The 26,230-nt window shown below is 43.5% G+C and overlaps 1 protein-coding gene across 1 annotated transcript in view; it reads left to right on the top strand.

Annotated features, from left to right (window-relative positions):
- The window catches only part of adamts18 (ADAM metallopeptidase with thrombospondin type 1 motif, 18), a 269,956-nt gene extending 246,169 nt beyond the window's left edge, over window positions 1-23,787 (top strand). Inside the window, exons 19-23 of the mRNA XM_048605849.1 lie at window positions 8,983-9,187; window positions 18,241-18,435; window positions 21,905-22,129; window positions 22,920-23,064; window positions 23,672-23,787. Coding sequence (XP_048461806.1) covers window positions 8,983-9,187; window positions 18,241-18,435; window positions 21,905-22,129; window positions 22,920-23,064; window positions 23,672-23,787 — 886 coding nt within the window. The remainder of the gene's footprint in view (window positions 1-8,982; window positions 9,188-18,240; window positions 18,436-21,904; window positions 22,130-22,919; window positions 23,065-23,671) is intronic.
- The last annotated feature ends 2,443 nt before the right edge of the window (window positions 23,788-26,230 follow it).

The raw sequence follows: 26,230 nt of genomic DNA, 5'->3' as shown, positions 1-26,230 counted from the left end.
GGGATGGGGGTGAGGGAGGAGGTATGGGGGCAGGTGTAGCACTTCCTGCGGTTGCAGGGAAAAGTGCCGGGTGTGGTGGGGCTGGAGGGGAGTGTAGAGCGGACAAGGGAGTCACGGAGAGAGTAGTCCCTCCAGAAAGCAGATAAGGGTGGGGAGGGAAAGATGTCTTTGGTGGTGGGGTCGGATTACAGATGGCGGAAGTGTCGGAGGATGATGCGTTGGATCCGGAGGTTGGTGGGGTGGTACGTGAGGACGAGGGGGATTCTTTTTTGGTTCTTATTGCGTGGACGGGGTGTGAGGGATGAGTTGCGGGAAATGTGGGAGACACAGTTGAGGGCGTTTTCGACCACTGAGGCGGGGAAGTTGCGGTCCTTGAAAAACGAGGACAACTGAGATGTACGGGAGTGGAATGCCTCATCCTGGGAGCAGATGCAGCGGAGGCGAAGGAATTGGGAATAGGGGATGGCATTTTTGCAGGAAGGTGGGTGGGAGGAGGTGTATTATAGGTAGCTGTGGGAGTCGGTGGGCTTGAAATGGATATCGGTTTCTAGGTGGTTGCCCGAGATGGAGACAGAGAGGTCCAGGAAGGAGAGAGAGGTATTAGAGATGGTCCAGGTAAACTTAAGGTTGGGGTGGAAGGTGTTGGTGAAGTGGATGAACTGTTCGAGCTCCTCGTGGGAGCACGAGGCGGCGCCGATACAGTCATCAATGTAACGGAGGAAGAGGTGGGGTTTAGGGCCAGTGTAGGTACGGAAGAGGGATTGTTCCACGTAACCTACAAAGAGGCAGGCATAGCTTGGGCCCATGCGGGTACCCATGGCCACCCCCTTTGTCTGTAGGAAGTGGGAGGAATTGAAAGAGAAGTTGTTGAGGGTGAGGACGAGTTCGGCCAAGCGGATGCTTACATGCTGGAGATACTCAGCAGATTTAGCAACATCCATGGAGAGAGTTAATGTTTTGAATCTAATATTACTGTTCTGCAGAAGAGTCAGTTCTGAAGAGTCATATCAGATTCAAAATGTTAGCTCAGTTTCTCTCTGCAATGTTGCAGAGGGCAAAATGATGGCAAATGGGACGAGACTAATTTAGGATATCTGGTCGGTGTGGACGAGCTGGAGCGAAGGGTCCATTTCCATGCTGTATCAGCTCTATGACTCTATGATCTGCTGAGTTTCTTTAGCAACTTCTGTTTCAGTTTTTATGTGTCATCCTTATTACATAGTATCACAGAATTTCAGAATTATAATGGCACAGAAGGAGGCCATTTGATCTATCATGCCTGTATCAGCTCATTAAATACGCATCGTTACCCAAGTGCCAGTTTCCTGCATTCTCCCCCATGTCCTTGCACAGCATTATTCTCCAAATAATCATCCAGTGCCCTCAATTGAACCTGTTGGGTTAGACATGGGAAATGCAGGGACAGGGGAATAGGTCTGGGTGGGAATGCTCCTCGCAGAGGCAGTGTGGATTCTTGGGCTGAATGACCTGTTTCCACACTGTAGGGATTCTATGATTCTATGATTTCCAGGCAGTACATTCCACACCTCAACGACTGTGAGAAAAGTAGGTAAGAGGATAAGACCAAAATTATTGCGTTTGATTTATTCTGAATGGACCAGCAGCATTTGTTGCCCATCCCCGTAGCTGCCCCTGTAAAGGTGGTGATTGGATCACCTTATTCAATCCCAGTATCACAGTTTCTCTCACTACCCCCAAAACGATGTAGTGCAAGCAAATAAATGTGCTTAAGTATTTTCTATTTTAGATTAGGTCATAGGAACTTAAAATCGAAAAAAAAAATTGGCATGAACTACATCTAGATGATGTTGCTGCAAAGATATTTACAAGGATACCTTGAATGCCTTGTACTGTTTTATATAGAGAGATGTGCATCCTATATTGGCTATAGTTTAGCGGTTAGGACTATTGATTTTCAATGTCTAAATACCAGTTTGTATTTTATGACATTGGTAGCTGGAGTTATTTACCAGTTTATTAGGATCAACTCTTTTTTTAATCAAACTGAAAATAAGTGGATTTGGGTATTACCATAGCACACTTTACCTTTATGATCAGTTCTAAACTTTCACCACTTTAAATGCACATCTTGCACGAGAAAGGTGATAGAGGAAATAGATTGGATTGGAATTCAGGACCTGGCAGAACATTGAGCCTGGGGAGGGCTAATGTATAGTTTTGGATCTTTGGACATCTCAGTTTTAGTAAAATTGCCTGAAGGTGTTTTCATAGGATGTAAGCTTCACCAGCTAGGCTAACATTGTCCATCCAGTCAGGTAAAGCACAATGCTCTGAGTATGAAGTCACACAGCCAGACCCAATAAGGGACAGCAGATTTCCTTCTCTGAGGGGGGCATTAATGATCCAGGTGGGGTTCTATGACAATAAAAGGTCGTCATTATGCCAGCTTTTTATCCCAGGCTTTATTGAGCACAAATTTTTCATCATCTGCCATGGTTAAATTCAAACCAATATCCCTAGAGCATTGACCTTGGGTTTAAGGTTACTAATTCAGTGACATTCCAATACACCATTGCCTCCCCATGGTTGGAGTTAGAATTGCGAATTTCGTGATCTGACAGTGTTGTATTGAAATTGTTGAGGTTTTTGGAGCACAGAGGATATTTCTGAATGTTCGTGGATATTGAGGTTTGAGAATATTAAGGAAAACATTCCTGAGGTTTGCACATGGTAATATCAGAATTCTGGGAATTGTGGGGAGAGGATCCTGAGGTTTGGCGGACTGTGGAAGGAAGTTGGATCTGGTCCTTAACAGTGTTGTAGCTCAGGATGTATGGTTTGGTTCACTGGGTAATTGAGTATCGTTGCTTTATAGAATGAGAGTCCTTGATTCTTGTCAACATGTCATATTTTAGGCAGTGAAATCATAGAAATATACAGCATAAAATGAGACCATTCAGTTGATCAAGTCTGCACCAGGATGGCACTCCAGTTAATCCTTGGCTAGAGGCCAATCAGCCCATCAGCCTGCAGTGACTCTCTGAAGAGCATCTCACCCCTCCACCCTGTATTTCCCATGGCCAGCCCACACAACCTGTACACAGTGGGCAATTTAGCATGGCTAATCTCACTAACCCGCACATCTTTGGACTGTGGGAGGAAACCCATGCAGTCACAGGCAGAATTTGCAGACTCCACACAGACAGTCGCCTGAGAGTGGAATCGAACCCAGGTCACTGGTGTTTTTGAAGCAGCAGTGCTAACCATTGAGTCATGGTTGCTTCTTTCTGGTGATATTTGTTTGGGCACAAAATTAAGTGAACTAAGGGCTGGAACGTGCAATGATCACTTTGGTTAACAGTTTGGCGAGTTCCAGAATGGAGTGAGCAGAATTTGCCGGGAATGAAGAAAAACTCCAATATTTAGAGTTCAATGAGTTTTGGGGGAAAGAAGCTGTAACCCAGGAAGAGAAGTGGAAAGCAAGACATTCCTGGTAAATCAGGGACAGTTAGGAATCCTGTTTCCCGTGTTCTACAGCTGTTAGATTAGATGCAAATATCATGTCAATACAGATAAAAAGGAAACAGCAGAAAACGGAAACAGAGAAAAAAACAGAAACAATCCACAAATGTGAAGTGAGTGAAAAAGAGTGCAAATAAATCCATCAACGCACAGCTTGCTCACTCCCCCAGCTTTTTGTCAGCTTGATAATGATATTCCTGTCAACTCGAAAGCTCTGAAAATTGAAATAAAAGAACTGAAGGAAGTATTAAGCAAAAAATATTGTGGATGCTGGAAATCTAAAATAAAAACAGAAAGTGGTGGGGTAACTTAGCAGTTCTGGCTGAGTTTATCCAGCATATTTTGTTTTTTTTAAATAAAGCAAGCAACTTGCCCTAATGCTAGTGTATTTATTGCATTTTACCACTGAAGAACCTGGTCAGTGTTTGGAAAAGACAATCTAAGAATCAGTCTCCCTGTTTTGCCTGACCTCCAGCCCCTTCCCCGTCTCCCTCTCTCTGTGTCTTTGCGAACTTTGATCAGCTGGTCCTTCCAATTGGATGTGATTTATGTGTTCAGAGCTTCTATCAGGGTGACTCATTGTGCTGGGCGAATGCTAATTGACATTGTCTCCCTGTCAAGCGAATGTTGTTCCAGCCTCTTCCCTTTTGTCTCCCTGCTCAAAGCAAAACAATGAAGTTGTCCGTTTGCTGAAGCTGGAGATCCAGTCATGCAGAAATATTGTCATGTTGGCACCAGCAGGGAGACTTGTGCAGCCAAAGACACAGACATGGTGTATCCCTACATTGGGCAGACCTGACTTGAGGATGTCTGGTTCCCGTCTCAGGAATATTTGAAGAGCAATTGGGCTTTCAAGTCATGAAGCTTATGCTGCTTTCTTGTGCTTTCTGCTCTGTCATTTTGACAACATTTCCTTTCAAGCTCTAAGCACTGATGGCATTCTCTGTTGTCAAAGCTTATCTGAGGCACTGGGCTTTAAAACTATGGTGTCTTATTTGACCCCGTTATGACCTTATGGCTTGAAATATGCACCAACAGCAAGACAACCAGCTATCACTCCTGTACCGTTCCCTGATACCCCTCTTGCTTCATCTTATTTGCTGCTGAAACCCTCATCCATGCCATTACTGTGAGCACACTTTAGGAGGGATAAATAGGGGGAATACGTTTGCAAGAATGATATCTGAACTTCAGGGGTTAAGGTATGAGGACAAGTTATAAAAATTACATGTGTTTTCTCTAGAATTTAGAGGGACAAAGGGTGATCTGATCCAAGTCTTCCAAGATAATAACAGGAAAAGACAGGGCAGATAAACCATCTTCTCTGGTTGAAAATACTATAACTACAGGGAATACTCTGAGAATTAGGGCCAGACCATTCAGGAAGCATTTCTACACATAAAAGATGATAGATATTTGGAACTCTCTTCCACAAGTAGCAGCGGATGCTGGATCAGTTGTTAATTTTAAATCTGAGATAAGTAATTTTTTGTTAAGCAAAGGTATTAAGGAATATGGGCCAAAGACAGGTATATGGAGTTAGGCCACAGATCAACCATGATCTCAATGAATAGTGGAACAGGATCAAGAGGCTGAATGGCCTACTCCTATTCCCAAATTCTGCATCTAGACTTAACGATTTCAACACATTTCCCAGACAGCCGCTATCAGAGGTTGCTGTGCATGTCGAAATTTGGAGTAATTCTCTTCATCCATTGTGCTCGCTGACCTACATTGACTCCTGGTCCAACAATGCCTCAATCTTAAAAAATATTGTCATTTCTATTTTCCAATCTCTTTATGGCCTTGCCCTTCTCTATCTCTGCCATTTCCTTCAACACTCCAAACCTCTCAGTTATTGGTGCTTCTCAAATCTTGGTCCCTGGGGCATTCCCAGTATTGTTAGTGGTTTTGCATAGAGTCATATAGCATGGAAACAGACCCTTTGGTCCAACTCGTCTGCACTGACCAGACATCCCAATCTGACCTAGTCTCATTTTCCAGCATTTGGGCAGAATTCCTCTGAACCTTTCCTATTCATGTAGCCATCAGATGCCTTTTCAATGTTGTAATTGTACCAGCCTCCACCACTTCCTCTGGCAGTTCATTCCATACACCCACCTCCCTCTGTGTGAAAAAAAGCTACCCCACAGATCCTTTTAAGTCTTTTCCATCTCACCTGAAACTTCTGCCCTCCAGTTTTGAACTCCCCCACCGTAGGAAAAAGATCTTGGCTGTTTGCCTTATCTGTGCCCCTCATGATTTTATAAACCTCATTGGGTCACCCCTCAGTCTCCTACACTCCAGGGAAAAAAGCCCCAGCCTATTCAGCCTCTCCCAATACCTTAAATCCTCCAATCGCCAGCAACATCCTTGTAAACTTTTTCTGTGCCCGTTCAAGTTGAACAATATCCTTCGTATAGAAGGGCGACCAGAATTGTACATGGCATTCCAAAAGTGGCCTCACCAACATCTTGTACAGTCACAACATAACATCCCAACTCCTATACTGAATGTTGTGACCAATGGAAGGCAAGTGTGCCAAATGCCTTCTTCACCACCCTGTCTACCTGTGACTCTATTTTCAAGGAACTATGCACCTGCACCTGGTTTGCCTTACCAAGATGCAGCTGGTTTGCCTTACCAAGATGCAGCACCTCACATTTATCTAAATTAAACTCCATCTGCCACATCTTGGCTCATTGGCCATCTTGTCAAGGACCTATTGTATTCTGAGATAATCTTCTTCACTGTCCACTACACCACCTATCTTGGTGTCATCTGCAAACTTACTAACCATACCTCCTATATTTACATCCAAATCATTTATATAAATGATGAAAACCAGTGGACCCAACACCGATCCTTGTGGCACTGGTAACTGAATACTGAGATCTAAAACACCCTCTCTTAACTAGTCCACTGCGAACTCGCTCCGCCCTGTCCTCTTTTAAAATGTTCTGTAATACCTATCCTTCGATCAAACTTTTTCTCATCTGTAATAATACCTCCTTATGTTGCTCAGCATCAGATTTTGCTCAACATTGTTCCTCTGATGTCGCTTAGGATATTTCCTTTAGTGAAAGATACTACATAAATTGTTGCCCATTGTACTGGCACCAGCTGTGGGCATGCAGAATTATTATTCACTGGAAATGCTGAGAAATTCAGCTCCTTGATTATCAAAGTAAATTTTCACTCTTGATGTCTAGAAACACCCTCTGATCTGAAGGGTTTGCTCCCAATAAACCATAAAACTCTGACTTGTGACTATTGAGCAGCAAATGACCATAAGGCTTCAGCAGGATATACCTAGGAATGACTTTAAGGTGGGATGGTATGTTGTGCTTTAATTACACAACATTCCGATGCTTATGAAACCCGTATTCAATTACAACGTTTTCTAACAATTCAAGTCCTTTTGGCATTATTTGAAAAAGGAGCAGATGAGCATTTCCTGCTCTCCGGGCCAATATTTATCTTTGCCTGCTTTTATGATTTTGTTTCAATCAGGTATTGTTTGTGGAAGCATACTGGGGACTTTTTTTTTACTGCTAGTGTTGGCACTTTGCTAAAAATCCTTTGGGGCATCCTAAGGTTGTAAAAACTGCCATATAAATGCAATATTTGATGTTTAATGGGTTTTTTTTATGTTCCCCTTTTCATGGGTTTGAAGTTGGGAGGGTAGGTTTTGTAAAATTCTTTGGTCACCTAAACACACCCGAACCCCTTCCCATTACCCTGCCTAAAGTCTTATGGGGAGTGAGGGGTTTGTTGGTGCAGGGTAGTCTTTAGGCAGCTTGCCTTCCCCTTGGGCCTTTTGAGGTCCTAAATTATCCAACGAATGACTATTTAAGGCCATCATCCCACTCCCACCATTCCTTTATCCTTGATAGGAAGAGGGCCAGGTAAAGCATCTGTTGGACAGGTAAAGGGATAGGACCTTCTTTGTGCGTCTGCTTTCCTCAACAGAAGGACCCTCATTACCCCCCACAACCCCATAGACATCATGTTACTCGCTTTACTCTCCCCCCAGGCCTCTCAAACCAAGACCCCACCATCCTCCACATCACATACTGCTTAACAGTAGGGAGATGATGCTGGGACCATATAAAATACTGATTAGGCTACAACTAGAGTACTGTGTGGAATGAACCTTGCGGGAGGGATGTGATGATACTGAAGAGGGTGGAGAAGAGATTTACCAGGATGTTGCCTGCACTGGAGAGTTTTAGTTATGAAGAGAGATTGAATAGACTGGTGTTGTTTTCCTTAGAGCAGAGGAGTCTGAGGAGCAACGTGATTAAGATGTATAAAATTCTGAGGGGCATAAACAAGTTAGGCAGGAAGCAACCCTTCCTATTGGTAGAGGGATCAATGAGGTGGCGTAAATTTAAGGTAAGGGGCAAGAGATTTAGAAGGGAAATGAGGAAAGAATTTTCATTCAGGGGATGGTGAGAATCTGGAACTCATATTGAAGACCTGTTTAGATGTGCACTTGCAATGCCAAGGCAATGGGCCAAATGCTGGTAAATGGGATTAAAATAGTTAGGTGGTTGTTTTTGATTAGCACAGACTGAATGGGCTGAAGGGCCTTATCCTGTGCTGTAGTCCTCTATTGCTTTATGACCCATCTCCTCACCAATGTCCAACCCACTCCTCCCTCCCCCCCACCCCCATCCCCACCACTCCTGCTGCCAGTGTCTGGTACTCCTGTACCTCGATATAGCTTTGAGTCCGGACCCCCACCTGTCTTCGCTGGAACTGCCTATAGTCTCAGCAGCAGGTACTGCTCAGAGCCAACCATTCTAGTGTCCTGCAGCTCTCTAGCCCAGAAAGAAAATCCAATAAATCTGCAAATGACACACATTCAAATAACCCATCATGTGTATCTCAAAGTGGAGCTCAGGATGTTTCTTTCCAAGTATTATTGTTTTGAGCTTCCTTTTTGCCCTGTGCAGTCTTTCCAATATATCTTTGTTGGTTTGGCTACCTGGGTGATCCTACCAGTAGCATCTGGTTGCCTCAACGATTAAACCAAGCATGCCTAAATGCACACATCTGGTACAGTGAAACTGCGAATAGCTCATTAAATCAGTTATGGTATGACGAAGGATATCTTTCCAATACAGGGACAGACGTCCTGCCTTAATACTACACGTATTAAGTTGATGCGGGACAGTAGGCAAAATTGTAGAAGGGCTTGCCACCAGAATTTTTAGTTAGATGATGGGGAATGTGGTATCCTGTTAAAATCAGGCCTGTTATCTCTTTTGAATTATTCACATGGAAGCCAAACCATAAGTCTTGGTCCTACAAGAGCTGCAACTAATTATCGTACAAAACAACATGAGAATGAAAGAACAGAGAAAGCTGGCTTGCATTCTTTGGTTTACTGACACTTTCTGATTCGCCAGACTCATGTCGCTGTTCAGCCTCTGGTGAGCCCCTTCACAATGTTACTTCCTTTTCCCACAGTTGGTCAGCTGGCAAGTGGAATGAATGCAGCAGGTCGTGCGGAGGAGGGAAGCAGACGCGACAGATCCAGTGTTTCCGCAAAGTCGCTTTCCAACGGGATGAAGCAGTCCCAAACTCCATGTGTCCCCTGGGGACACCTGCCCAGATACAACCCTGCAACATCCACGACTGCCCGGCTGAGTGGAGTATGGGAGCATGGACACAGGTAACCATTGCTCATGACTAGTCTACAAGTCATGGTCTTGCACACAGTATGCAGTGCATCCGTGAACTGAAGGAACGTGAGGAGCAAATGGGCCATTTTCAAGTCAACACATGCTGTTCTTGTTTCTAGTTTTCTGTTATAAATTCTGTAGTTCATATTTATAATATTTTTAATTTGATGTGGTATCATTGGCTAGGCCAGTATTTATTGCCCCCACCATCCCGAATTGCCCAGAGCGTCTGAAATCACACGTAGACCAGATTGGGTAAGGATTGCATAGAACATAGAATAGTACAGGCCCTTCAGCCCATGATGTTGTGCCGAATTTTTACCCTAAACCTAAGGTCTATCTAACCTCCACCCCTACCTTATACTATCATCCATATGCCTATCTAATAGCTGCTTAAATGCCCCTAATGAGGCCGACTCCACTACCCTCTCCGGCAGTATCCTTCCGAAAGGGCATTGTGAATCAGATTTTTTTTTTGGACAGTCAACAATGGCTTTATGGGTGTCATTAGATACTTAATTCAAGCTTCACCATTTGCCACAAGTGGGATTTGAATCTGGGTTTCCAGAGCATTACCTGGGTCTCTGGATTAATGGTGAAGTGATGATATCACTAAACCAACCTCTCCCCTATATGAGCATGCCTCACGTAATAACACCCTTTGACTCATAGTGGTCTTGCAGTGCCTCCTCTTGGAGGGGGATAATAATGACATATTTACATCTAACATCACATAAATTTTACAGCCCATTATGTCTGCACCAGTTCTCCAAACAAGCAATTCACTCAAAACCTTTCCCCAACCTTTTCTCGCATAATCATGCACTTTCTTCCATTTAAAGTGACAGCCTCGCTTCCTTTGGGATACTTCAATTGAACCTGTCATCACTTTGCTCTCAGGCAATGTGTTCCCAACCATAATTGCTCACTGCATGAAGCTTTCCTCATAACTTGAGCATTGCTGATAAAGTTACATTTGCCAAAGAATCCGGGTGTATGGAAGCAGGCCAAGGAGCATTCCAACCAGACCCAGTACCCTCACCCTTTCGCTGCATTTCCCATCACTATTCCACCTAGCCTGCATATCCCTGGACAATCTATCATGGCCAATTCACCCAACCTGCATTTCTTTGGATTGTGGGAGGAAACCAGAGCACCCAGAGTGAAACCGGTGTAGACTCAGCGAGAACATGCAAACCCCACACAGGCAGTTACCCAAGAATGGAATCAAACCCAGCTCCCTGGTGATGTGAGGCAGCAGTGCTAATGACTGAGCCACCCTTCCACATCTCATGCTCAGCAGGTCAATTCACAAGGAACACCAATGTAAAGTGCAAATGATGTTTATATTGTATGAGAGAAGAATGCTGACTGCTTGGTAAGGATGCTGTCATTTAGTAGAGACTTTGCCATTGAGAATGCACCAGGAAATGATGATTGGGGCAGATCTTATTAAATGGTGGAACAGGCTTGAGGGTCTGAATGGCCTACTCCTGCTTGATCACATGCAAGAGGGAGCGGAGTTTTTAATTGCACACCTACATCGTTTAAGATGGTCAAAATTGAAAAAAAAAGAGTAAAGCTCTAAAGTATACTCTAAGAACTTAAAAGCGCTAAATAACTATTTAATCAGAGCAGGCTGGAAGAAAAATGAGAAGATGCATTTATGAAAGTTGCATCAACCTATTCTTTAAGAGCTTTGCAATGTGTCCACACATGTATGTCACTTAACGTTAACCAAAATTTTAGTGTAGAACTTGTATAATTACCTGTCAGTAATAATGCAGGAGGAGCTCTCTTGTTAAGTACCTAACAGTATTTAAGAAAATAAAGACTTGTATTTAGATGGAATCTTTCATGGCTTCAGGATGGCCCGAGGTGCTTTAGAGCCAATAAAGAGATTGCAAAATGTAGTCAATGTTGAAAGAAATGGGAGTTTGGCTCAATTGTGCACAGTAAGATCCCACAAGATGTTAACAACTAGGCAATCTCTATTCGTGGCTTTGATTGAGGGATAAATATAGACCAGGACACTTGATTTAACTCCTTGTTATCCTTTGAAATAAAACCCTGTAGCCATTAGCATCTGTCAGAGAGAACAGGATGGTGGGGGCCTCAATTTTGCATCTGATCTGAAAGATGGCATTTTGAACTGTGCGGCCTCAGTAATTCCCTGGCAGTGGCTACCTAGATTTTTTTGAGCTCAGTCTTCCTGGAGCAGGACTTGAAACCTTCTGAGTCAGAGAAGAGAATGCTACCTACTGAGGTAAAGCTGGCCCTGAGATGCAGGACAAAGTCATTAGATAAGGAACTGCTCAGTAATAATATAGGCCAAATTCTGTGAGCTAGTAGAATGTGACATTTCTATGTATTTATCACGATGGGAAATGCATGAGGAGCTAACTTTATAATTTCAATACATGCACAGGATTGAGTACCACTTTCTAAACCAGCTGCACAATATTATAGTATTTAATGAAATATTTCTGTTAAAATTACCTGTTAGGAATTTGAGAAACTTTGGTATGACCTGACATGAAAATCCCTTTACGCACAGATAGTTTCCTACAATAGTAGAGTTTATTGGATGTGCTCCAAGATCTATAAACTGCTTTTCATTTCCGACTCGAATTTGGAACAGAACTGAAGGGAACTCCTGGCACGGAGTTACAAAGGGAAGCCCTCCTCCAAGAACTTTATTGTTCTGCTGTATTATTTTGCTGCCCTCCAAAGGTCATGTTCAGGATTTCACTTGTTCTCCTGGTGGTGACATCTGCAGGAGGAACCATCGCATTTGCTTTGCCCAGTGAGCTCTCAGTGTGCTACACCCTGCAACTGTTACTGCCCTCCAGAGATACACAGGCCCCGACTTGACAGTGATCATGTTTCAATGATGGCTGTTTCACAAAAGTTGAACCCTGGTTGTGCTTCATTTACCATGGAAGTAATATGCTTGCACCGGTACATCTCCAAACTACAGTTGAAAATGATCCATGTGCAGGTTTGACTGAATGTGGACTGTGCTGTCCCAGTATTACAAAGAACAAATATCAAAGCACTCAGGAAATGTATGAGTGAAGCCTAATGAGAATGATGCTAGAACTGAGAGGATATAACTGTCAGGAAAGGCTAGGGGTTATTTCCTGCCATAAGTAAAGGCCGGAATGGTTACCTAAGAGAATCATTAACGTTATGAGTATTTTTCATTAGTTAAGCTGTCACTTGTGCGACCATTCTGTGATGAAGGGGTCATCTTATGTGGAAAGATTGAGCAGGTTAAATCCATAGGCATTGGATTTTAAGAGAAGATTAAGGGAACATGCAACATTCTAAGGATTGATGTGCAAGGTAAAAATGAGGAATTTCTTCCCTCAGAGGGTGGTCAATCTTGAGAATTCTCTAAAATGGAGAGAGCAGTGAAGGCTGAATATATTCAAGGCTGAATGAGATAAGATTCAGTTTTGTCAAGGGAGTCCAGGGTTATGGAATCCTATTTCTTATTTAATTGAAAACCAGACACCATAAATATAAGATATTCACTTACATCTGTAACAAAGAATATAAACTAAACCAGAACCTGTTCAGAACATGCTACTTACCTGCATGGAATTCAGATTTTTTTAAATTCATATGCAGGATGAGTGTGGTGCTGGCTAGGCAGAATTTATTGCCCATCCTTAATTGGCCACATGGCTGTGGGCCTGGAATCACATATAGGCCAGACCTGACCAGGTAAGGGTGGCAGATTTCCTTCCTTAAAGGACGTTAGCAAACCAGATGGGTTTTTCCTGACAATTGACAATGGATTCATGGTCATCATTACATTCTTAATTCCAGATACTTATTGAATTCAAATTCCACCATCTGCCGTGGTGGGATTCAAACCTGTGTCCCAGAACATCATCTGGGTTTCTGGATTAACAGTCCAGTGATAACACCACTAGGCCAACACCTCCCCACATAAAAATGTAATTACAGTTACATTTACGAGGAGTTTAGATAAGTATTCAAAGGAGCAAAGAATGGAAAGACTGGATGAAGAAATTTACAATAAACTCACTGTTTGCATAAACCTGAGCAGAGACCCTTTGGACTATGGAGCTATTATTGTGCTGCAGAATCCCTGTAAGTAGTGTACAAAGTGCCACAAACCAGTAATAAGATAAGACATAGAAGCTTCCCACGTTCACTGGTGTATAAACAGGCAAACCACAAATTGGTGTCTATATCCGCAGCTAGTTTTCTTTTTCTGGATAAGACAGCCCTAAAATCTATGAGTAGACAATTCAGCCCCGGAGCCTCCTCTGCCATTCAATACGATCATGGCTGATCTCATCACAGCCTCAACTCCACATTCCTGCCCACCCCTTACTCTTCAACCCATTACTAATTAAAAATCTGTCTCCTCCTTAATTTTACTCAGTGTCCTAGCATCCATTATACTCTGGGGTAGTAACTTGCACAGATTCACCACCCTTTGAGAGAAGTAATTCTTCCTCATCTCTGTTTTAAATCTGCTACCCTTCATCCTATAGCCAAAACCTCTTGTTGTAGATTATCCCACATGAAGAAACATGTTTTCTGTTTTTGGAGATAGTAGGAACTGCCAATGCTGGAGTCTGAGATAACAAGGTGTGGAGCTGGAGGAACACAGCAGGCCAGGCAGCTTCAGAGGAGCAGGAAAGCTGACGTTTCAGGTCGGGAAACATTTTCTGAAGAAGGGTCCCGACCCGAAACGTCAGCTTTCCTGCTCCTCTGATGTTGCCTGGCATGCTGTGTTCCTCCAGCACCACACCACGTTTTCGTTTTTATTTTGTCAATTCCTTTCAGCATCTTATATACCTCATTTACATCTCCCCTCATTCTTCTAAACACCAGAGAGTATAGCTTAAATGACTCAAACTCTCTTCATAAAACAAGCCCCTCATGTCTGGAATCAATCTAGCGAACTTCCTCTGAACTGCCTCCAATGCAGCTACATCCCTCCTCAAATAAGGGGACCTCAATACTCCTGGTGCAGTCTCACTAATGCCTTGCACAGTTTCAGCAACCCTCCCTACATTTAAACTCTCTTCCTTTAGCAATAAATGACAAAATTCCATTTGCCTTCCTTATTACCTGCTGTTATTGCATACTAGTTTTATGTGATTCATGCACAAGGACACCCAGATCCCTCTGCATCGAAGCAACTCCGAAGTTTTCCCTCCACTTAGTTAACAGCCTCAGTAGAGGTGAGAGCTCGACATCAAGCATAACTGACTAACAGGTTCTCCCCCTCTTGTCACCTGTCATAGATGTATTGGAAGGATTTACAGGTTGTCAGAGACTTGTTTGGCCATGTTTTGAGTGTGTATCAAGTCTTGGAGTGGGGACTTCAATAGTAGCACCCAGCTCACGGGCAGGTCTGCTGTCGTCCTTATCACAGGACCTCCTCAGCCTGAGGTAAATGGCTAATTAATCAACAATTTTTTGAAAATCACAGAAATGTTGGCAACACAGAGAGAATATATTCAGCTCATTGTGCCAACCTCCTGCCCTTTTCTCCATACTCTTGCACACTATTACCATCCAAACAATCACCCAATGTCCACTTGAATCTGACTCCACTACATTTCCAGGCAGTGCATTCCATACCCTAACTACTCACTGTGTGAAAAAGTATTTTCTCACAATTGCTTCTTTGACCAAGTCACTTTAAATCTATCCCCTCTTTTTGCAAGCGTAAACACTTGAAGTGGTATCGGTTGGGGAGAGTGAGAGTTGGCCAGGATACTAGCAGGCTTCTGAGGACTCTTGTGGCTCAGTGTTTGCAAACCTTCCTCTAAGCCCGAATCTCCAAGTTCAAGTCCCACTGATTTTAAAGGTGTATCCAGGCACATCTGAAAGGGTTGATTGAAAATATCTCCCAGAGGAATTCTGTGTTCTTTTTCCTCTGAAAGGTGACATAGATTCTCTTGCATTGACTTCAACAAGCTATCAGAACCTCTGTTTCACCTCTCGTCTGAAAGATGGTGCCTTTGACAATGCAGCACCCGTTCACCACTGCATTGAACTTTCAGCTGTAGTTTGCTTGATTTCCCAGTCGATGTACTGCTGTGGGTAAACTCCTGTGCATTTAAAATGAGCTGCCATCCATGCCAGTTCAGTGCTGATCGACAAAGCTGAGTTCACATGTCTCATCATTAACTTTGTGCTAACATTAACAGCTCTGCCAACTTCCCCCATTCCACCCAACCCACGTGGAGACCCCCACTGAGATCAGGAACTAACCCATGCATATGCATAACCTATGCAGGGTGCAATATGTAGTCGTGAAGGAACGCTTAAGGCATTGGACTCAAAACACATTAGGGTGTCCCTTGCGCATGTTTGAATCCTGTCAACTACAGTTGAGAGCTGAAGGGGATTTCCTCCTCATCTTATTGGCTCCGGTGGTTCAGTGGTTAACACTGCTGCCTTACAGCGCCAGGGACCTGGGTTCAATTCCACCCTTGGGCGACTGTCAGTGTGGAGTTTGCACATTCTCCCCGTGTCTGCGTGGGGTTCCTCCCATGGTCCAAATATGTGCAGGTTAGGTGGATTGGCAATGCTAAATTGCCCATAGTGTTCAGGGGTGTGTAGATTAGGTGGGTTATAGGGGGATGGGTCTAGGTGGGATGCTCTGAGGTTCGGTGTGGACCTGTTGGGCCGAAGGGCCTGTTTCTACACTAGGAATTCTATGAATAAAAATTTTAAAAAACTATATCCTGCACCTTCTTGGGTGCAAGAGTACTGCCTACAAATTCTGATTTTGATGATTTGCAGGAGTTTCTAACATTGTTGGCAGTACATTAGATGCCAGGAGGCTCAGTCAAGCATTGTGCAGCAAAACTGTTTCTCATCTCCACTTAATTACCATTGGATCATATTATTAAACCTCAAAATCTTTTGAAATGTTGAAGTGGAACAATGTTCAATCAAAAACAAAAGCAGAAATTGCTGGAAAAACTCAGCAGGTCTACTAGCATCTGTGGAGAAAGGAATAGAGTTAACCTTTCGAGTGCAGTGACCCTTCAGAGCTCACTAGACTCCGGTCATTGGACTCGCAAGGTTATCCCTGCTTTCGCTACACAGATGCTGCCAGACCTGTTGAGTTTCTCCAGCAATTTCTGTTTTTGTTTCAGACCTTCAGTATCCACAGTTCATTTTCTTATTTAAATATTCCATCAAAACCTGTTTGAGCTCAGTGAGTGGGACAGATGTTTATAGAAGCCTTCTTGAACAGTTTCAGTCCACGGATGGTAAACGCGTCCACAATTAGGAAGAGAGTTCCAGAATTTTGCAGCAGTGACAGTGAGGGAACAGCAGCATAGTTTACAAGTCTGGATGGTGTGAGGTTGGAGGGGATGTGCTTCTGTTCCCATGTACCTTTTAAAGGTCTCATGTCCTATTCAAAGAAGGGCATGGAATTCTCCTGGCATGCCGCTCAATAGATTTACCATGACAGTCCAAAAGAAGGGCTTGCACTTCATTACCTCCAAACTTGATAAAGCACTTCACAGCCAGTTAAGTAGTTTTAACTTCATTCAGTCACTGTTGCAATATGGGTAACACAGCAGCCATTTTTGATTATCTGACGTGATGCTGTTGGTTAAGGGTTAAATGTCAGCTCAGATAGCTTACAAATGTACAAGGAGTCAGCCATTTGGCCCATCGAGCCTGCTGCACCATTTGATAAGGTTGTGGAGGATCTGGTTGTGTCCTTGCTTCTTTTTTCCTGCTTTCCCTGGTTAGTCAAATATCTAATTACCTCAGCCTTGAAAATATTGAATGATTCTCCCTCTACTGCTCTCTGGATAAGAGAAATCCAAAGACATGTGACTCTCTGAGAGTGAAAATTATTCCTCATCACCCTCTTCAATAGTTCCTTATTTCTAAACTCCCTAGCTAATTCTAGACAATTCATAGTATCCCTACAGTGTGGGAGCAGGCCATTCAACCCATTGAGTCTACACCGACCCTCTGAAGAGCATCCCACCCTATCCTTGTAACTCTGAATTTAGCATGGCCAATCCACCTAACCTGCACAGATCATAAGGAAACAGGAACACCCAGAAAAAACCCATGCAGACACGGGGAGAATGTGCAAACTCCACACAGATAATTGCCTGAGGGTAGAATCAAACCTGGGGCCCTGGCACTGTGAGGCAGCAGTACTAACCGCTGAGCCACCGTGCTGCTCACTTACAAGGGGCAACTTCCTTTCAATATTTGATAGTAAGAACTGCCAATGCTAGAGTCAGAGATAACACAGCGTGGAGCTGGAGGAACACAGCAGGCCAGGCAGCATCAGAGGAGCAGGAAAGCTGACGTTTTGGGTCGAGACCCTTCTTCAGAATTTTCTAAGAAAGTTCCCGACTTAAAACAACAGCTTTCCTGTTCCTCTGTTGCTGCCTGGCCTGCTGTGTTCCTCCAGCTCCACACTGTGTTATCTATTCCTTTCAATATATACCTTATCAAGTCCCCTCTGGATCTTTATATATTTCGGTAAGGTCACCTCTTATTCTAAACTCCAATAAATGTAGGCCCAACTAATCCAACCTTTCTTCATGGCATACTCCCTCATCCTAGGAAATAATCTAGTGAACCATCTCTGAATTGCATCTATTGCAGTGGTGTCTTTCTGACCATTAGGAGACCAAAACTCAGCACTCCAAATTAGGTCTTACCGATGCAATGATCTCCTAATCTTCAAAATAGGACCCTCTACCCAAGAAGGCAAGCCAGGCCTTGGTTTAATATCTCATCTGAATGATAGTACTGTGCCTCACTCAAGTGTGGGCATGGACGACATGTTTATGGTTCTCAGGTGGGACGTGACTCTGAATTTAGAATGCTAATCACTGAACTCACAATTGACCCCAGAAAGTGTTCATTTCCGTGGATGAACTTCCTTGAGGCTCTTTCTGAACAATATGACAAATCACTGCTGACATGTTAGTCCTTATGTTCTAGCCCTTTTCTCTCTCAAGTCAAATTAATGGCAGCTGCCTTTTGTCTCCAGTGTTCCAAGACATGTGGCAGAGGGATGAGGAAACGAATCATCTACTGTAGAAGCACAAACCCCACGTCAAAGCCTCATGCTGTACCAGAGAGTCTATGCAATCAGGAAGTGAAGCCGAAGAGTCAGGAGATCTGTGTGCTCCGACGCTGCCCAAAGAACGACAGACTGCGATGGATCACCTCACCTTGGACCAAGGTACTCCAAGTCATTTAGAGTTAAGGAGACAGTGCATGATTTTGTGGGCCATAGATTCTAAGGGTAGGAGTTTATAAGCTACTCAATTCAGTCCGTGATATTGCTGGAGAGAGGCAAATTGCGGGATGTTGCAGAGTGACACTGGGATTTTGAGGTGTTTGTATATTTTATCGAGCAACAGACCATTCAGCCAAATGTTCCATATTGGCCTCCTTTCACCATATTAACGTAGGCTTTTACTCCTGTCTCCCTCCTGTTAACTAGCTTCTCCTTAAATGTACACACCCACTACTAATCAATCCTTGTGCAATCTCATAGTGTCCTCACTTGGAGTAACATAGTCCAAAATCACACGATACCAATTTATAGTCCAACAGGTTTATTTGAAATCACAAGCTTTCGGAGCACTGCTCCCTTGTCAGGTGAAGGAGCAGTGCTCCGAAAGCTTGTGATTTCAAATAAACCTGTTGGATTATAACCTGGTGTCATGTGACTTCTGACCTTATCCACCTCAGTCTAAGCACCAGCACCTCCACATCATGAAGTGACAGAGCTACATGAGACAGCTGCACAAAGGAATAAAGGAAAGAGGGATATTGTTTATCAATTGAGATTAAGTAAGGTTTGGTAGAGGTATATGTACAATATAAGTTTCTTCTTTTTCTTTAATGAGATATAGACATTTCTGGCAAGGCCAATAATTATATTCCATTGCTGATTACCCTTGAACTGAGTTGCTTTGGAGGCAATTAAAAGAAAACCATGATACTGAGAGTCTAGAAGCTTGGATGGTAGATTTCCTCCCCTAAAGGACATTTGAGCATCAGAGATAGTGGGAACTGCCGATGCTGGAGAATCTGAGATATCAAGGAGTCGAGTTGTATGGACACAGCAGGCCAAGCAGCATCGGAGGAGCAGGAAGGCTGACGTTTCGGGCCTGGACCCTTCATCAGACCCTTCTTTTGAGCATCAGATATGTTTTTAAACAACAATCAATAACATCTTTAGTGTTCACTATTACAGGCCACAATTCCAGATTTTATTGGCTGAATTCAGATTCTGAAAGCATTCACCTGAGTCTCTGGATTGCGAGTTTATTGAAATTAACACCACCAATCTACAGTATGAATGCCCTGTTTTTGAGCGGTAAATTCCATGGGAGATTGTTGACTGATTTACTCGTTATCTGAGTGCACAGACAGCAAATTATAATATCGCGGTTGCTTCTGTTTAGTTGACCAACTTATGGGAGCAGAAATAGGCTCTTCAGCCCCTCAGAGGTTTCAGTCCAGGTTGATCAGAAGGTGAGACAGCAGCATGAGATGCTCCATCATGGCATATCTGTAAATGATGTTGACTATCACATCAATGTCCCACAAGGATAGCCTGGAATGCTAGCTCAGCAAGATGCCTCGAGTCATGTTGGAACAAAGGCTGTGTGGCAGGGCTGCTAATGGGCTAAGCATCATAAGGGAGCATGATCTTCATCACTGTCCTCTGCACTGACCCTCATTGAGTCCTGATCTGAGTTTTTTGCAGCAGAGCCCGTGTATGACCTCACCTTGCTGAGAGCTGGCAAGTGAGTTATCCTTTTCTGCCCCGACCTGATTGCAGCCTGCTCATTCCCCCTTCCTCACCATAGCAGCCTGGTGGCAGCGAGGCTCAGGTCAAGAGGCAGAACCCCCTGACTAACGCGCCTAGCAGACTAGATGCAGTGTAGCTGATTTCCATGGTTTGAGAGACTAGAACCAAGGGACACAGTCTCAGGATAGGAGTAGACCTTTTAGGATTGAGATGACAAAACATTTCTTCAATCAAGGGGTAGTGAACTGTTGAGTTCACTATCATAGAAAGCTTTGAGGCCAAGTCACTGACTATATTCACAAAATAAACATACGTTTCTCGATTTTAGAGGCAACAAAGGGTATGGAGAGAAAGCAGGAATATGACATTGAGATAGAGAATCAATCATGGTCCTATTGAATGTCAGGGCAGGCTTGAAAGGTCAAATGGCCGACTCCTGTTCCTAGTTTCTGTCTTTGTAGAGTGCCTCCAGTGTGGAAAGAGGCCATTTTACCCATCAAGTCCGCAGTGATCCACTGACCCATCCGAAGACCATCCCACCCAGACCCAGCCCCACACCCTATACCCGCTGCCCAGCATTTACCATGGCCTATCCACCTAACCTGCACGTTTTTGGACTGTGAGAGGAAACCAATGTTAACTACAGTGCCATCATGCTGTATTGTGCTGTTACTGTTTCCAATCCTCCCGAGACTCCTGTGGGGCTGCAGGTGACCATAGGAGTCGAAATGAAGGAAATCAGAAAGTGATGTGGAGTATGTGACAAATGGGTGGCACGGTGGCTCAGTGGTTAGCACTGCAGCCTCGCACTGCCAGGGACCCAGGTTCGATTCTGTCTTTGTGGAGTTTTGCACATTCTCCCCATCTCTGTGTGGGTTTCTGTCGGGCCTCTGATTTCCTGTCACAGTCCAAAGGTGTGCACGTTATAGATGGATTGGCCATGGGAAGTGCGTGATTACAGGAGTGGGGTGTGGGCTCAGGATGGGACACTCTTCGGAGGGTTGATATGGACTTGATGGGCTAAATGGCCTGCTTCTGCACAATGGACATTCTATGATGGGTGGAAAGCAAGAGGGTTCCATCATGCTATTAGAAGCTTGCACTTCCTGGCAGATAGCAGGCTGAAGGTGAGCTCGGATTTGAGACAGAGCGCAAGGCAAGCTTTGCGTGTGTCCTATGGAATTTGGGAGCGTTAAAGGTGACTTTACCGAAGTATACAAGATCTTGAAGGGACTTGACCGAGTGGATGTGGAAAGGATGTTTCCTTTAGTGTGAGAGTCTCAAATCAGGCGACATAGTATAAAAATAAAGGGTCGCTCATTTAAGACAGAGATGAGGGAACTTTTTTTTGCTGAGGTTTCTGAGATTTTGGAATTGCTTTCCTCAAAAGGTAATGGATGCAGAACCTTTAAATATTTTGAAATGGAGTTAGATAGATTCTTGACAACCAAGGGGATAAAAGATCATCGGGCCTATGTGAGAATGTAGAGTTGAGATTAAAATCAGATCAGCCATGATCTTATTAAATAGAGGGGCAGCTTGAAAGGCCAAGCGGCCTACTCTTGTTCCTTTTCTGTATGTTTGGACAGCATCATTCTTGGTATTCTTGACAACACCAGATGCAACGGGCTCCACAAAATCTGGGCCCTTGATGTGGAGCCTTTCCTTCATAGAATGTGGGCATAATCATGGAAATGAGGAGACAACATGACGTTAGTGTGTTTTTTTCTCAATGGAATCATGCACGGACAGATTTTAAATGAAGAGTCCCACACAGGAAAGTGAGAGCAAACACATTATGTAACTTTGTATAAACTGAGTCAGATTGTTTCTCTAATGTAAAGCGTCGTGTTCTGATACGGTGTGTGTTTTGCTTTGCGTGCAGTGCTCGGTATCCTGTGGTCTTGGCCTACAAAAGCGAGAGCTGAGGTGCAGTGAGAAAACCCAGTCAGGAAAACACATCGAGTTTCCTCAGAGACGATGTCGTCACTTGCCCAAAGCCAATGTCGAGCTTGAGCGTGTATGTAACCTAGGAGACTGCCCAAAACGTTCCATGGATCAAATACCCAACCATGCTGGATCAGCTTGGTATGCATCACCATGGCAACAGGTAGGCCAACTGAAGCTATATTATAGATGTAGCATGTAGATTGAAATTCATGTTCTTTTAATTAATGGGAGATTTTGGAAGAAACGTTTTCTCCAACAAATTGATTTTCCCCAGCCCTCCATTACCTTCCGATGTGGACTTCTCAACTTCTGAAGGTTGTTGATTATTTTGCATCATTAGTGAAGCACTTGCAAAAGAAACTTGGACTCTCACCTGTTCCTCATTCCCTTCTGCCCCTAGCAATTATAGACCTGATGAAAAATGGCAACTTTACCTACTCTAGGCCAACAGGTTAGCTGGTGGATATAGTCTATTGGTGCTTTCCAGGAGGAGGTGGAGATGTTAAAAGGCAAATATTTCCCAGCTTTTGTACAGATGAAAGGAACTCAACCCAAATGGCATGCTACAACAAGAGCTACTGAACAAAATAAGAGCTCATGGTGTAGGTCCCCACATATTAGCTTTGATAAGGCTTGGTTAGTTAGTGGGAAGCAAAGAGTAGGGAAGATTGGGTTGCTTTCAGGTTGGCAATAATGACTTGAATTTTAAAAGTACCTCATAGAACATAGAACACTACGGCACAATACAGGCCCTTCAGCCCACGATGTTGTGCCAATCTATTATCCTACTCTAAGATCAAACTACCCTGCATGCCCTGCATATTTAGTACATTAAAGTGCATTAGGGCATCCTGAGGCCGTGACAGGCACTAAATAAATGCAGGGTTTTTTTCACAGCGTGCAGTGTGACCTACTCCAGTATTAACCAAAGGTGCTTCTCTTTCTCCCAGTGCACAGTAACATGCGGGGGAGGAGTCCAGATGCGTACGGTGCATTGCCTGAGGCAGGGGCGGCCTGCAGTGGGATGTCTAGCACATCAGAAGCCAGCAGTGTCAAGAGCTTGTAATACCAGCTTCTGTCCATCTCCCAGGAAAGGTGAGGTTACTTCACTGTTCTGACACCCATCTGCCTGTCAAAAGCTTCAATGTTATTCACTGTGCTTCACCCTGTTCAGTCCTTCACATTATCTAAGAACTAAAACTAACATAAATCAGGTGTTTAAATTGATAACCCAACTCTTCCAGCCCTAAAATCGTGTTCTTGTGGATAGTCTCATTTGCTTCTGATGATAGTTCATTCTTCCACTAAATTCCAGTGTGATGCTGACCTAAAAGATTCAGAGTTCACTTCCTCGACTTTGCTTATTTGACAAACTTGGGTTGGGGTTTAACTCTAATCCTGACCAACCCAGGGATGAAAAGATAGGAGTGATCTAACAGGCTGTCTGAACCATTAGGGTAAGGACAGCAGGTGCATACTAACACCACCACCTACAAGTTTCCTGTAATTCTCGTGTCATTCTGTTTTGCAACTATGTCAATGTTCCTCCACTGACACTGGTCAGAAACCGAGAACTGACACCATCTACAAGCATCCAGTTGGCATATTTTCAGAGTGTAGGAAATAGGTCAAAACGTTTCATGCTTTAAGATTAAGTTCTCTTCTTCCCAAGTTTATATTTTCTTATCTGTTCTCTTCAAAGATCTCAAGTGCGTTGACTTCTTCAGCTGGTGTCACCTGGTCCCACAACATGGCGTCTGCGGTCACAGGTTCTACGGCAAACAGTGCTGCAAATCCTGCAGCAAAACTAATCGATAGCAATCGGTGTGGAAGCTGCCACACTCTGATTTCAGCCTTTGTCCTCAACCGCACCCACTCCCTCCCCTCCCGGACCCCGTGACATCTCTTCCCCCTCCTCCACGTGACGGCATTATTTATTAGTCCCAGTCAAGACACGTCGACCCACGTGCATTGATCAGGTCCAGCGAATGGACAGACTCTGGACTCTGTGCCTTCGATAGAGGGGTGTCTGGTGCTAGTCTGGGCAGTAGACTTGGTAGGACGGAATCGCGGAAGAGGCGCACATGGCTTGAAGGACTCGTGGTAAGGAGATGACCAGGTAATCGTCTGGTGCTACACAGACTTTGAAATATTGCGGTGTTCACCGTCCAAATCAACTTCACTCGATGGGAGTTTTTTTTTACATTTTAGTTTGAGGGCCCAGCTGGACAAATTGAATCATGTTCAGAGCTGAGAATCTGGTGATTATCTGGGAATATAAATATATATATTATATATATATTTTATATATATATATTATATATTAAAAATGTGCATTACCTTTTTTTAACAGAAGTATTTAGAATTTTTTTTTTCTTCCTGGACTGCCGTTATATGTGTATATAAAACAAATCCTAAGGCAAGAGCCAGTGGACTGGAGAAGCTGTATGAGAAAGAGTTATAAGACAATGCACTTACTGATGGAAGGAGCGTGACTGTTTTCATTGACATAACAGCGGTAATATTAACTCTTCATGGTGCTAACCTCCAGCAGGAATCTCAGCTGGCCAGTCAAACTGTTACAAGCAGCATTACAAATCTTGCTTTCCTATAATGTCGCATCAGCCTCATAACTGCAAATGTCTGTTTTGTTAAGATGGGCAGAACACACTTGTCAGATTGTCAGGGATGAAGGGAATGCAAGGAGAAAAGAAAATAATTAAATAACCAAAGGGTACAAATGCAGTTCTGCTGATTTTCAATTCATGTTGACAGTGTCATTGTTGCATTTGTTTTTGGAATTGGATAGCACAGATGAAAGCCATTCAGCCCATCATATCTGTCTTGGATCAGTGAAAAATGATTTCACACCCCATTACTGTGCCACATTAGGTACAATGAATAAATATTTGGAGATTATGCACTTAACATCTCTTAGATGCCAAACCTCAGATGGTAATTTAAATGCGTGAGTGAGCTCGTATAACTTTGGTGAAGCACACCCAGTTGCTGTCACATGGTTCGAGACTTCTTGTCCACTTTGTCTTCCAACTGAGATTGATGTGGAACACCCCATGCTAACTCAGCAAGGGCTCAGGACTTCAACTGATCCTGAGGGATATGACATGTTCCACAAAGAGGAACTTGACAAAGACTCTTGTCTGTCCAACTGTCATTCAAAACAGTATCAAACAACTTTTGATGGTTTTCCCAACACACAGTGACTCCAAACTCATGCACACACAACCATCCAGCAAAACATCATGAATAAGAATTACAACATTTAAAGGCATGTGGATGGATATATAAATAGGAAGGGTTTAGAGGGATACAGGCCAAATGCTGGCAAATGGGGCTAAACTAATTTAGGATATCTGGTCAGCATGGACATGTTGGTCCGAAGGATCTGTTTCCATGCTGTACAACTCAATGACTCCATTTTTTTCCCAATCTTAAAGGACTCTCCACGATTGCCAGGATTCAGATATAGCCCTAGAGGTTTCATCACAGGATCCCCTGCCTCAGCTGCCAGGGATGGGATTGGGAATAAATGCTGTCCCAACCAGTGACGTCCTTATCTCATGAACACACGTCAAAATAAAGCCTGCTGTCATCCCTGATGGGTGACCCAGTATATTCAGCCTCAAAATACATGACCTTCTCACAGCAAACTGAAAATTAAAGACCATTATCACCCAAATTATCATCTACCCTTTCTTCCATCTCTATTTTGATCACAAAATAGAAAGTATTCAAAGAAATATTGAAAAGCTTTTAATGTTGCAGTACTGTTTCTCCCTGATTATCTCAAAGCTGTCTGAGAAGTTAATTATTAGTGACTGGCCATGTTGGCCTAATATTGATGACCACTGGATTAATCCAATGACATTAAAGAACAGGGAGATGAATTTATTGTTGTGGAGTAGGCCAGGGAATGGGTAGAATTTCAGACCAGTTTTCTTCAATAAAATTACCTACAGAGAGAGTGTGATCCGTCAGTGTGTGGCAGATTTTGACACTTGGTAGTGGAGCATTTGAAATGGTTTGAGGGCATACAAGGTGATAGTATATGTCATTTTCCCTTCTCCTAGCTATCACATTTGCATTGGAATTTCCAACAAGAAATTAAAACAGGGCCTTGTGCACAAGCTTCCTCCTAACCCTTGACCTGCTGTTATTCCTTTCCCCCTCATGCCTTGGTAGCTTTCCATTAAACATATCTATCCACCTGCCTCAACTATTACATTCTCACCATTCTCTG

This window comes from Rhincodon typus, chromosome 15 (assembly GCF_021869965.1).
Source record: "Rhincodon typus isolate 14 chromosome 15, sRhiTyp1.1, whole genome shotgun sequence".
Lineage (NCBI taxonomy): Eukaryota > Metazoa > Chordata > Chondrichthyes > Orectolobiformes > Rhincodontidae > Rhincodon > Rhincodon typus.
Note: the sequence above shows the minus strand (reverse complement) of the source record. Positions and strands in the feature narration are given on the sequence as shown.